Source organism: Stegostoma tigrinum, chromosome 50 (genome assembly GCF_030684315.1).
Source record: "Stegostoma tigrinum isolate sSteTig4 chromosome 50, sSteTig4.hap1, whole genome shotgun sequence".
NCBI classification, from domain to species: Eukaryota; Metazoa; Chordata; class Chondrichthyes; order Orectolobiformes; family Stegostomatidae; genus Stegostoma; species Stegostoma tigrinum.
In genome coordinates, this window is record NC_081403.1 from 703,151 (window position 1) to 715,650 (window position 12,500).

General features: G+C 59.4%; 1 protein-coding gene across 1 annotated transcript; it reads right to left on the reverse strand.

The window, feature by feature from the left end:
• Positions 1-7,432: 7,432 nt before the first annotated feature.
• Positions 7,433-12,441, reverse strand: LOC132207503 (sulfotransferase 1B1-like). Its single transcript, XM_059643276.1, has 7 exons — positions 12,237-12,441; positions 11,250-11,381; positions 10,774-10,871; positions 9,893-10,019; positions 9,479-9,573; positions 8,445-8,625; positions 7,433-7,599 (listed from the first exon to the last, which is right to left on the reverse strand). Exons 1-7 carry the CDS (start codon positions 12,403-12,405, stop codon positions 7,487-7,489), a joined length of 915 nt encoding a protein of 304 aa, XP_059499259.1. The 5' UTR covers positions 12,406-12,441; the 3' UTR covers positions 7,433-7,486.
• Between the last annotated feature and the right edge of the window lie 59 nt (positions 12,442-12,500).

Here is a 12,500-nt window from a genome sequence, read left to right on the forward strand (position 1 = left end):
AGGGACAGAGAGAGACAGGGACAGAGAGAGGGAGAGACAGGGACAGAGAGAGAGAGACAGAGGGAGAGAGAGTGACAGAGAGAGAGAGAGACAGAGGAAGAGAGAGAGAGAGACAGAGGAAGAGAGAGAGAGAGACAGAGGAAGAGAGAGAGACAGGGACAGAGAGAGAGACAGAGAGACAGGGACAGAGAGAGACAGAGACAGAGAGAGAGAGACAGGGACAGAGAGAGAGACAGAGGGAGAGAGAGACAGGGACAGAGAGAGAGAGAGAGAGAGAGACAGGGACAGAGAGAGAGAGACAGAGGGAGAGAGAGATAGGGACAGAGAGAGAGACAGGGACAGAGAGAGGGAGAGACAGGGACAGAGAGAGAGAGACAGAGGGAGAGAGAGTGACAGAGAGAGAGAGAGACAGAGGAAGAGAGAGAGACAGAGACAGAGAGAGAGAGAGAGGGAGAGAGACAGGGACAGAGAGAGAGACGGGCGACAGAGAGAGAGAGAGACAGGGACAGAGAGAGAGAGAGAGACAGGGACAGAGAGAGTGAGACAGGGACAGAGAGAGAGAGACAGAGGGAGAGAGAGTGACAGAGAGAGAGAGAGACAGAGGGAGAGAGAGAGAGACAGAAAGAAAGGGACAGAGAGAGAGAGAGGGAGAGAGACAGGGACAGAGAGAGAGACGGGGACAGAGAGAGAGAGAGAGACAGGGACAGAGAGAGAGACAGGGACAGACAGAGAGACAGGGACAGAGAGAGAGGGAGAGACAGGGACAGAGAGAGAGAGACAGGGACAGAGAGAGGGAGAGAGACAGGGACAGAGAGAGAGAGAGAGAGAGAGACAGGGACAGAGAGAGAGAGACAGAGGGAGAGAGAGATAGGGACAGAGAGAGAGACAGGGACAGAGAGAGGGAGAGACAGGGACAGAGAGAGAGAGACAGAGGGAGAGAGAGTGACAGAGAGAGAGAGAGACAGAGGAAGAGAGAGAGACAGAGACAGAGAGAGAGAGAGAGGGAGAGAGACAGGGACAGAGAGAGAGACGGGCGACAGAGAGAGAGAGAGACAGGGACAGAGAGAGAGAGAGAGACAGGGACAGAGAGAGTGAGACAGGGACAGAGAGAGAGAGACAGAGGGAGAGAGAGTGACAGAGAGAGAGAGAGACAGAGGGAGAGAGAGAGAGACAGAAAGACAGGGACAGAGAGAGAGAGAGGGAGAGAGACAGGGACAGAGAGAGAGACGGGGACAGAGAGAGAGAGAGAGACAGGGACAGAGAGAGAGACAGGGACAGACAGAGAGACAGGGACAGACAGAGAGGGAGAGACAGGGACAGAGAGAGAGAGACAGGGACAGAGAGAGGGAGAGAGACAGGGACAGAGAGAGAGAGACAGGGACAGAGAGACAGGGACAGAGAGAGAGAGACAGGGACAGAGAGAGAGAGACAGGGACAGAGAGACAGAGAGAGACAGGGACAGAGAGAGAGAGACAGGGACAGAGAGAAAGAGAGAGAGAGTCTGTTGGATATCTGCAGAAGTAAAGCTTCCTCTACACTGTCATCCCGCCTGCCTCCATCAAACCCTCCCAGGGACAGGGACAGCACGGCGTTAGATACAGGGTAAAGCTCCCTCTACACTGTAAGCCAGAGAGAACGACAGAGGCCAGGATCCGATGGTGAGAGGTGAATGGGCATTTATTGGACCTGAACAGAGTGCCCAGTGGACGGTGACCGATTTGCTGAGGGTCAGTGAGTCATGTGACCTGACAGATTGACCATGTCCCAGGGGATCATGGGACGGTGTCCGCACTCTGGACCTTACGGCTCAGTGCGATTCCCTGAAGCATCACGGCCCTTCCCTCCCGCTCATGATGTCTCACTCAACATGAGACGGTTCACCTTTTCCACACCCCACCACCCCCCGACAGTGTCCCAGTCCATCACTGACCCCCCGACAGTGTCCCAGTCAATCACTGACCCCCCGACAGTGTCCCAGTCCATCACTGACCCCCCCGACAGTGTCCCAGTCCATCACTGACCCCCCGACAGTGTCCCAGTCCATCACTGTCCCGCCGACAGTGTCCCAGTCCATCACTGACCCCCCGACAGTGTCCCAGACCATCACTGACCCGCCGACAGTGTCCCAGTCCATCACTGACCCCCCCGACAGTGTCCCAGTCCATCACTGACCCCCCCGACAGTGCCCCAGTCCATCACTGACCCGCCGACAGTGTCCCAGTCCATCACTGTCCCCCCCGACAGTGTCCCAGTCCATCACTGTCCCCCCGACAGTGTCCCAGTCCATCACTGTCCCCCCGACAGTGTCCCAGTCCATCACTGACCCCCCCGACAGTGTCCCAGTCCATCACTGACCCCCCGACAGTGTCCCAGTCCATCACTGACCTCCTGACAGTGTCCCAGTCCATCAGTGACACCCCCGACAGTGTCCCAGTCCATCACTGACCCCCCGACAGTGTCCCAGTCCCTCACTGACACCCCCCGACAGTGTCGCAGACCATCACTGACACCCCGACAGTGTCCCAGTCTGTCACTGACCCCCCCGACAGTGTCCCAGACCATCACTGACCCCCCCGACAGTGTCCCAGTCCATCACTGTCCCCCCGACAGTGTCCCAGTCCATCACGGTCCCCCCGACAGTGCCCCAGTCCATCACTGACCTCCCGACAGTGCCCCAGTCCATCACTGACCCCCCGACAGTGTCCCAGTCCATCACTGTCCCCCCGACAGTGTCCCAGTCCGTCACTGACCCCCCGACAGTGTCCCAGACCATCACTGACCCCCCCGACAGTGTCCCAGACCATCACTGACCCCCCCGACAGTGTCCCAGTCCGTCACTGACCCCCCGACAGTGTCCCAGTCCATCACTGTCCCCCCGACAGTGTCCCAGTCCATCACTGACACCCCGACAGTGTCCCAGTCCGTCACTGACCCCCCGACAGTGTCCCAGTCCATCACTGTCCCCCCCGACAGTGTCCCAGTCCGTCACTGACCCCCCGACAGTGTCCCAGTCCATCACTGTCCCCCCCGACAGTGTCCCAGTCCATCACTGACCCCCCCGACAGTGTCCCAGTCCATCACTGACCCCCCGACAGTGTCCCAGTCCATCACTGTCCCCCCCGACAGTGTCCCAGTCCATCACTGACCCCCCCGACAGTGTCCCAGTCCATCACTGACCCCCCAACAGTGTCCCAGATCGTCACTGTCCCCCCCGACAGTGTCCCAGTCCATCACTGTCCCCCCGACAGTGCCCCAGTCCATCACTGACCCCCCGACAGTGTCCCAGTCCATCACTGACCCCCCCGACAGTGTCCCAGTCCGTCACTGACCCCCCGACAGTGTCCCAGTCCATCACTGACCCCCCGACAGTGTCCCAGTCCATCACTGACCCCCCCGACAGTGTCCCAGTCCACCACTGTCCCCCCGACAGTGTCCCAGTCCGTCACTGACCCCCCGACAGTGTCCCAGTCCATCACTGTCCCCCCGACAGTGTCCCAGTCCGTCACTGTCCCCCCGACAGTGTCCCAGTCCATCACTGTCCCCCCGACAGTGTCCCAGTCCGTCACTGTCCCCCCGACAGTGTCCCAGTCCATCACTGACACCCCGACAGTGTCCCAGTCCATCACTGACCCCCCCGACAGTGTCCCAGACCATCACTGTCCCCCCGACAGTGTCCCAGACCATCACTGTCCCCCCGACAGTGTCCCAGTCCATCACTGACCCCCCGACAGTGTCCCAGTCCATCACTGACCCTCCCGACAGTGTCCCAGTCCATCAGTGACACCCCCGACAGTGTCCCAGTCCATCACTGACCCTCCCGACAGTGTCCCAGTCCATCACTGTCCCCCCGACAGTGTCCCAGTCCATCACTGACACCCCGACAGTGTCCCAGTCCATCACTGACCCCCCCGACAGTGTCCCAGTCCGTCACTGTCCCTCCCGACAGTGTCCCAGTCCGTCACTGTCCCCCCGACAGTGTCCCAGTCCATCACTGACACCCCCGACAGTGTCCCAGTCCATCACTGACCCCCCGACAGTGTCCCAGTCCATCACTGACCCCCCCGACAGTGTCCCAGTTCGTCACTGACCCCCCGACAGTGTCCCAGACCATCACTGACCCCCCGACAGTGTCCCAGTCCGTCACTGACCCCCCGACTGTGTCCCAGTCCATCACTGACCCTCCCGACAGTGTCCCAGTCCATCACTGACCCCCCGACAGTGTCCCAGTCCATCACTGTCCCCCCGACAGTGTCCCAGTCCATCACTGACCCCCCCGACAGTGTCCGAGTCCATCACTGTCCCCCCGACAGTGTCCCAGTCCATCACTGACACCTCGACAGTGTCCCAGTCCGTCACTGACCCCCCGACAGTGTCCCAGTCCATCACTGACCCCCCGACAGTGTCCCAGTCCGTCACTGACCCCCCGACAGTGTCCCAGTCCATCACTGTCCCCCCGACAGTGTCCCAGTCCATCACTGACCCTCCCGACAGTGTCCCAGTCCATCACTGACCCCCCGACAGTGTCCCAGTCCATCACTGACCCCCCCGACAGTGTCCCAGTCCATCACTGTCCCCCCCGACAGTGTCCCAGTCCATCACTGTCCCCCCGACAGTGTCCCAGTCCATCACTGACCCCCCGACAGTGTCCCAGTCCATCACTGACCCCCCGACAGTGTCCCAGTCCATCACTGTCCCCCCGACAGTGTCCCAGTCTAACACTGACCCCCCGACAGTGTCCCAGTCCATCACTGACCCCCCGACAGTGTCCCAGTCCATCACTGACACCCCTGACAGTGTCCCAGTCCATCAGTGACCCCCCGACAGTGTCCGAGTCCATCACTGTCCCCCCGACAGTGTCCGAGTCCATCACTGTCCCCCCGACAGTGTCCCAGTCCATAACTGACCCTCCCGACAGTGTCCCAGTCCATCACTGACCCGCCGACAGTGTCCCAGTCCATCACTGACACCCCGACAGTGTCCCAGTCCATCACTGTCCCCCCGACAGTGTCCCAGTCCATCACTGACCCCCCGACAGTGTCCCAGTTCATCACTGACCCCCCGACAGTGTCCCAGTCCATCACTGTCCCCCCGACAGTGTCCCAGTCCGTCACTGTCCCCCCCGACAGTGTCCCAGTCCATCACTGACCCCCCGACAGTGTCCCAGTCCATCACTGACCCCCCCGACAGTGTCCCATTCCATCACTGTCCCCCCGACAGTGTCCCAGTCCATCACTGACCCTCCCGACAGTGTCCCAGTCCATCACTGACACCCCCGACAGCGCCCGCTCCCTCAGCGCTGACCCTCTGACAGCGCCCCCTCCTTCGGCGCTGACCCTCTGACAGAGCCCGCTCCCTCAGCACTGGCCCTCCGACGGCACCTGCTCCCTCAGCACTGACCCTCCGACAGCGCCCGCTCCCTCAGCACTGACCGTCCGACAGTGCCCACTCCCTCAGCACTGACCCTCCGACAGCGCCCGCTCCCTCAGCACTGACACTCCGACAGCACCTGCTCCCTCAGCACTGACCCTCCGACAGCGCCCGCTCCCTCAGCGCTGACCCTCCGACAGTGCCCGCTCCCTCAGCGCTGACACTCCGACAGTACCCGCTCCCTCAGCGCTGACCCTCCGACAGTGCCCACTCCGTCAGCGCTGAGCCTCCGACAGCGTCGGCTCCCTCAGCACTGACCCTCCGACAGTCCCCCGCCTCTCTCTCTCTCAGGGAGATATCTGTACACTGACTGGTGTCTCTCAGTCCCCCCTCTCTCTCTCTCTCTCAGGGAGATATCTGTACACTGACTGGTGTCTCTCAGTCCCCCCTCTCTCTCTCAGGGAGATATCTGTACACTGACTGGTGTCTCTCAGTCCCCTCTCTCTCTCTCAGGGAGATATCTGTACACTGACTGGTGTCTCTCAGTCCCCCCTCTCTCTCTCTCTCTCAGGGAGATATCTGTACACTGACTGGTGTCTCTCAGTCCCCTCTCTCTCTCTCTCAGGGAGATATCTGTACACTGACTGGCATCTCTCAGTCCCCCCTCTCTCTCAGGGAGATATCTGTACACTGACTGGTGTCTCTCAGTCCCCCCTCTCTCTCTCTCAGGGAGATACCTGTACACTGACTGGTGTCTCTCAGTCCCCCCCCTCTCTCTCTCAGGGAGATATCTGTACACGGACTGGTGTCTCTCAGTCCCCCCCCTCTCTCTCTCTCTCAGGGAGATATCTGTACACTGACTGGTATCTCACAGTTCCCCCCCCCCCTCTCTCAGGGAGATATCTGTACACTGACTGGTGTCTCTCAGTCCCCCCTCTCTCTCTCAGGGAGATATCTGTACACTGACTGGTGTCTCTCAGTCCCCCCCTCTCTCTCTCTCTCTCAGTGAGATATCTGTACACTGACTGGTGTCTCTCAGTCCCTCTCTCTCTCTCAGGGAGATATCTGTACACTGACTGGTGTCTCTCAGTCCCCCCTCTCTCTCTCAGGGAGATATCTGTACACTGACTGGTGTCTCTCAGTCCCTCTCTCTCTCTCAGGGAGATATCTGTACACTGACTGGTGTCTCTCAGTCCCTCTCTCTCTCTCTCAGGGAGATATCTGTACACTGACTGGTGTCTCTCAGTCCCCTCTGTCTCTCTCTCAGGGAGATATCTGTACACTGACTGGTGTCTCTCAGTCCCCTCTCTCTCTCTCAGGGAGATATCTGTACACTGACTGGTGTCTCTCAGTCCCCTCTGTCTCTCTCTCAGGGAGATATCTGTACACTGACTGGTGTCTCTCAGTCCCCCCTCTCTCTCTCTCAGGGAGATATCTGTACACTGACTGGTGTCTCTCAGTGCCCCCCCTCTCTCTCAGGGAGATATCTGTACACTGACTGGTGTCTCTCAGTCCCCCCTCTCTCTCTCTCAGTGAGATATCTGTACACTGACTGGTGTCTCTCAGTCCCCCCCCTCTCTCTCTCTCAGGGAGATATCTGTACACTGACTGGTGTCTCTCTGTCCCCCCCCTCTCTCTCTCTCTCAGGGAGATATCTGTACACTGACTGGTGTCTCTCAGTCCCCCCTCTCTCTCTCTCTCTCAGGGAGATATCTGTACACTGACTGGTGTCTCTCAGCCCCCCTCTCTCTCTCTCAGGGAGATATCTGTACACTGACTGGTGTCTCTCAGTCCCCCCCCCTCTCTCTCTCAGGGAGATATCTGTACACTGACTGGTGTCTCTCAGTCCCCTCTCTCTCTCTCTCTCAGGGAGATATCTGTACACTGACTGGTGTCTCTCAGTACCCCCACCTCTCTCTCTCTCTCTCAGGGAGATATTTGTCCAGTTCCACCTCAACACCGCACCCCCCCTCACACTGCCCTGTTCCAGCAACAGCGAAGACCCCTTTGTCAGGCTGCTGCATTGCCTTAGCGCCCTGGCTGACATGAAATAATCAAGCTCCCGTTTCAGTCTTCTTAGGAATTTTATTCAGAGATAGTTCGAGCTCTATCGCCCTGATTACAGGACCTGGCGAAACGCTATCGAGCACAGAGCCATCTCTCTCTCGTAATGTTCATCAAAATGTTCGTTCTCAGCCACTGTGAAGTGGTTCTTCCAGTCTCCAACCTCACCTGGGAGGGAGGGGGTGAGAGAGAGGTAGTGGGAGACAGGGGGAGGGAGGGAGAGAGAGCGGTAGTGGGCGACAGGGGAACGGCGGGGGAGGGAGAGATTGTGGGAGACAGGGAGATGGAGAGATAGTGCGAGACAGGGGGAGGGAGAGATAGTGGGAGACAGGAGGAGGGAGGGAGAGATAGTGGGAGACAGGAGGAGGGAGGGAGAGATAGTGGGAGACAGGGGGAGGGAGGGAGGGAGAGATGGAGATATCGTTGAGGGGGAAGTGATACGAGAAGACTGTCCCCCTCCACCCACTTGTCCTTCTTCAGGCTCACGTCCCCCTTGTTATCCCGCAGAGAGCGCCTCGGTGAGTCGCTGCAGACAGTACGCCCCCTCATTGCTGTGTTTTGGGGGGGTGGGGGGGCGTGCGAGGTCAGTGTCTCGCTCGAGCTGGGGGGGGCACTGCTCTGTCCCTGGAGGGTGTCAAGCTGCTCGAGTGCTGTCGGAACTGCCCCCTGTCCAGGCCAAGTGGGGAACCTTCCCTCCCTGCTCCTGTCTGGTGGACGGTGGGACAGACTTTGCGGGGAGTGAGTCAGGACGGGAGTTACTCGCTGCAGGATTCCCAGCCTCTGACCTGCTCCTGTAGCCACTTGATCTGGGGCTGGGCGTCCCGGGTCAGGTTCTGCTCAATGGGACCCCCAGGATGTTGATGGTTGGGGGGGTGGGGGGAGGGGGATTCAGTGATGGGGACACCATTGAACGTCAAGTGGCCGACAGATCGATTTCCATGAGCCCCAACCCCCGCCCCACAACAGCCCTCTGACCTCTGACCCCCACCCTTCCCCCTGGAGTGAGAACACACCTTTCCTCATGAACCTGGAGATGGATTGGTTCATGATGTTGCTCGGCAACGTGGTGTAATTGGTCATTGGGTTGTCCTTCATCACCTGGAAGGTGGAGAGATGGACAATCTTCTCCAGGATGTCGTCTTCCAGAACCTTCCCCATGAACTGGGCCACCTTCTGGATCTCCCGCCTGGGGTTCTAGGTGGGGAGAAGCAAAGGAGAGATGGGTTAGAGCCCCCGGGGTCAGGGAGAGGGTCTGTACGTGGTTAGGGGTCAGAGAGAGGGTCCGCCCGGGCTCAGGGATCAGAGAGAGACTGTCCAGGATCGGGGATCAGAGAGAGGGTCCATCCAGGCTCAGGGATCAGGTGGAGGGTCCATCCAGGGTCAGGGATCAGGTAGAGGATGCGCCCACGGTTAGGGGTCAGAGAGAGGGTCCGCCCAGGCTCAGGGACCAGGTAGAGGATGCGTCCGCAGTTAGGGGTCAGAGAGAGGGTCCGCCCAGGCTCAGGGTTCAGAGAGAGGGTCCATCCAGGATCAAGGGTCAGAGAGAGGGTCTGTCCAAGGTCAAGGGCAGGGAGAGGGTCCATCCAGGGAGAAGCCTCAGGGAGAGTGTCTTCCGGGGTCAGGGAATAGGGCCTGTCCAAGGCCAGGGGTCAGAGAGAGGGTACGTCAGGGGCCAGGGTGAGGGTCCATCCAGAGTCAGGGATCAGGGAGAGGGTCCGCCCAGGCTTCGGGGTGAGGGAGATGGTCCGTCCAAGGTCAGGGAGAGGGTCTGTCAGGGGTCAGTCAGAGGGACCATCCAGGCTCAGGGAGAGAACAACCCGACCCTGAGATATCTACCTCCCTCTCACTTTGCCTCTCCCACTCCCTCCCCCTCGATCTCACCCTCCCTCCCCTTAGAGTTCACCCTCCATCCCCCTCGAGCTCACCCTCCCTCACCTTCAATCTCATCTCTCCCTCACCCTCCGCCTCGCCCAGGGGGATTGCCCCCCCCATTCTCTTTCTCACACCCTGCGACACTCGTTCTTCCGCACACTCTCTCCATCTTTACCTCCTTCATGTCTTCATAAAAGAGGAACAGGATTGGATGGTTCTCCTTCGCTGCCCACCAGCCCTTCGCATGGTCGTACCACGAGCCCCAGGAAACTAGAACACACCGAAATCGCACAGTCAGATCCCAATCCAGCTCCCCTGTCAAACCTACGGCCACAGGGTCAAACACAGTGCAGAGGGAGCTTTACGCTGTAACTAAACCCGTGCTGTTGCTGCCCAGAGTGTGTTTGATGGGGGACGGTGTCGAGGGAGCTTTACGCTGTATATAAGCCCATGCGGGGTCCCCGCCCAGAGTGTGTTTGATGGGGGACAGTGCAGAGGGAGCTTTACGCTGTATCTAAGCCTGTGCGGGGTCCCTGCCCAGAGTGTGGTTGATGGCAGGGGGGACAGTGTAGATGACGATGTCTCTCACGTTGCCCGTCCATGAATTTTTGGAGGAATTCCTGCCAGGTCCCAGGGTGAGGCATCACTTGATTCATCCGATGGAAATGGAAGTAGGAGACCACGTTATCCTTGGCATTTCGAGCGACTACAATTGCCTGGAAACAGGGAGAAAGATGTATTTATCAGTCCCCTCAGAGTCTGCTTCGCCCCCCCCCCCCCCACCCCACACAAATATCTATCCATCTCCCAGTCTCCCGCACTCTCCCCGTGTCCTCAGTGTCTCTCCCCCCAAATATCTATCCATCTCCCAGTCTCCTGCACTCTCCCCGTGTCCTCAGTGTCTCTCTCCCCAAATATCTATCCATCTCCCAGTCTCCTGCACTCTCCCCGTGTCCTCAGTGTCTCTCTCCCCAAATATCTATCCATCTCCCAGTCTCCTGCACTCTCCCCGTGTCCTCAGTGTCTCTCTCCCCAAATATCTATCCATCTCCCAGTCTCCTGCACTCTCCCCGTGTCCCTCAGTGTCTCCCCCCCAAATATCTACCCATCTCCCAGTCTCCCGCACTCTCCCCGTGTCCCTCAGTGTCTCCCCCCAAATATCTATCCATCTCCCAGTCTCCCACACTCTCCCCATGTCCCTCAGTGTCTCCCCCCCCAAATATCTATCCATCTCCCAGTCTCCCGCACTCTCCCCGTGTCCCTCAGTGTCTCCCCCCAAATATCTAACCATCTCCTAGCCTCCCGCACTCTCCCTGCGTCCCTCAGTGTCTCCCCCCCAAATATCTATCCATCTCCCAGTCTCCCGCACTCTCCCCGTGTCCCTCAGTGTCTCCCCCCAAATATCTATCCATCTCCCAGTCTCCCGCACTCTCCCTGCGTCCCTCAGTGTCTCCCCCTTCAGTCCCGTACCTTACAATCCTGCTCCCAGAAGGATTTGGGAATGAGTTGGAAAGGCAGGTGGGTTTTGATCATCCGAGGTGAGTCCATCTTCTGGATCTGCTCGAGCCCTGCAGTGAACTCAGATAGGGTTACAATGGGCCAGGCGACCAGACCCGTAATCCTCCCCCGTCCCACTCTCCCCGGGGTACAGGTGGGCGCACTGACTCTCCACAGGGTACGGGGGGTACACTGGCTCTCCCTGGGGTATGGGGGGGGGACACTGGCTCTCCCTGGGTTACGGGGGGGACACTGACTCTCCCCGGGGTATGGCGGGGGGGGGACACTGGCTCTCCCTGGGTTACGGGGGGGGGACACTGTCTCTCCCTGGGGTACGGGGGGCGGGGGGGGGGGGCGAACTGACTCTCCCCGGGGTACGGGGGGGGGGGGGAACTGACTCTCCCCGGGGTACAGAGGGAGGTCGGGTGTGGAAAATGGCAGAGACTCACCGCTTGGGAGGTCGAACAGACCAGGGAAAAATTCCAGGAAGGGGATGCGATCGTGGACGGGAGCCCGTTTACACATCTCCTCATCACCATCGTGGTTAATGAGATCGACAATTTCCTGTGTCCAAGTGGTCCCTGCAGAGGGAGGGACGGAGGGAGAGAGAGGGAGGGGGTGTGGGAGAGGGAGGGAGGGAGAGAGAGAGGGAGGGAGGAGGGAGTAGGGAAGAGGGAGGGAGGTACGGTGAACAAGAAAGGGTGAGTGAGACAGGGAGAGAGGGGGGAAAGAGGGTGTGAGAGAGAGAGGGGAAAGAGGGAGAGAGAGGGAGGGGAAAGAGGGTGTGAGAGAGAGGGAGGGAGGCAGGTGCGGTGAAGGAGAGAGGGTGAGAGTGAGACAGGGAGAGAGAGGGGAAAGACGGTGTGCGAGAGAGGGAGGAAGGGAGGTGCGGTGAAGGAGAGAGGGTGAGAGCGAGACAGGGAGAGAGAGGGGAAAGAGGGAGGGAGGTGCGGTGAAGGAGAGAGGGTGAGAGTGAGACAGGGAGAGAGAGGGGAAAGAGCGTGTGAGAGAGATGGAGGGAGCACCACCGCATTCGCCTGGAACCATGCCCATACTTTAACGCTGTGTTGGATCTTCCTGTGCACTCGACAACAAGCCGATGGCTAAGGCACCGACCGAGAGGAAGGTGGTGCGAAGAAAACCGAGGCGATAAGCTCAGGCTGAAGGCTTTACTTGTTAAATGTTGGTCCCACACTGCAGGGAACGTTGGTGTACACGAGGTGCACAGTCACACGAAGTTGGCGATTTATATCCGCTCCCAACAGGATCCGGTATCAGCCGGTTCACGAGTTGTGGCGGGAGTGGGGGTTCGCCGATGACAGAATTTAAACATCAGAGAGGCACGCACCCAGACGCACGCCCTCTCCGTCTCCCCAACACAACCCCCCAACCCCAAATCCATCCAGCGGCCCTCGCCCTCTCCCGCCGCCGCTCACCTGCTTTGGGGTAGGTTGCGATGAGTAGATCCCCGGCCTTCGCTTGGAAAGACTCCAGGAGGCTCCAGTTGTCTGCGACCCAGTCTGGGAACGCCACATCCTGGACCAGTTTAACGTGTGGCCTGGTCGGCACGGAGTCCTGCAGGCCAGAGTGTAACTCTGTCTCCATCCCTCAGGCCTGGAACTGGGCCACACGCACACGGTCAGTGCACCCACTCCCCCAGGGTCCGCGAGACCGAGAGAGACTGTCCCCCAGGGTCCGCG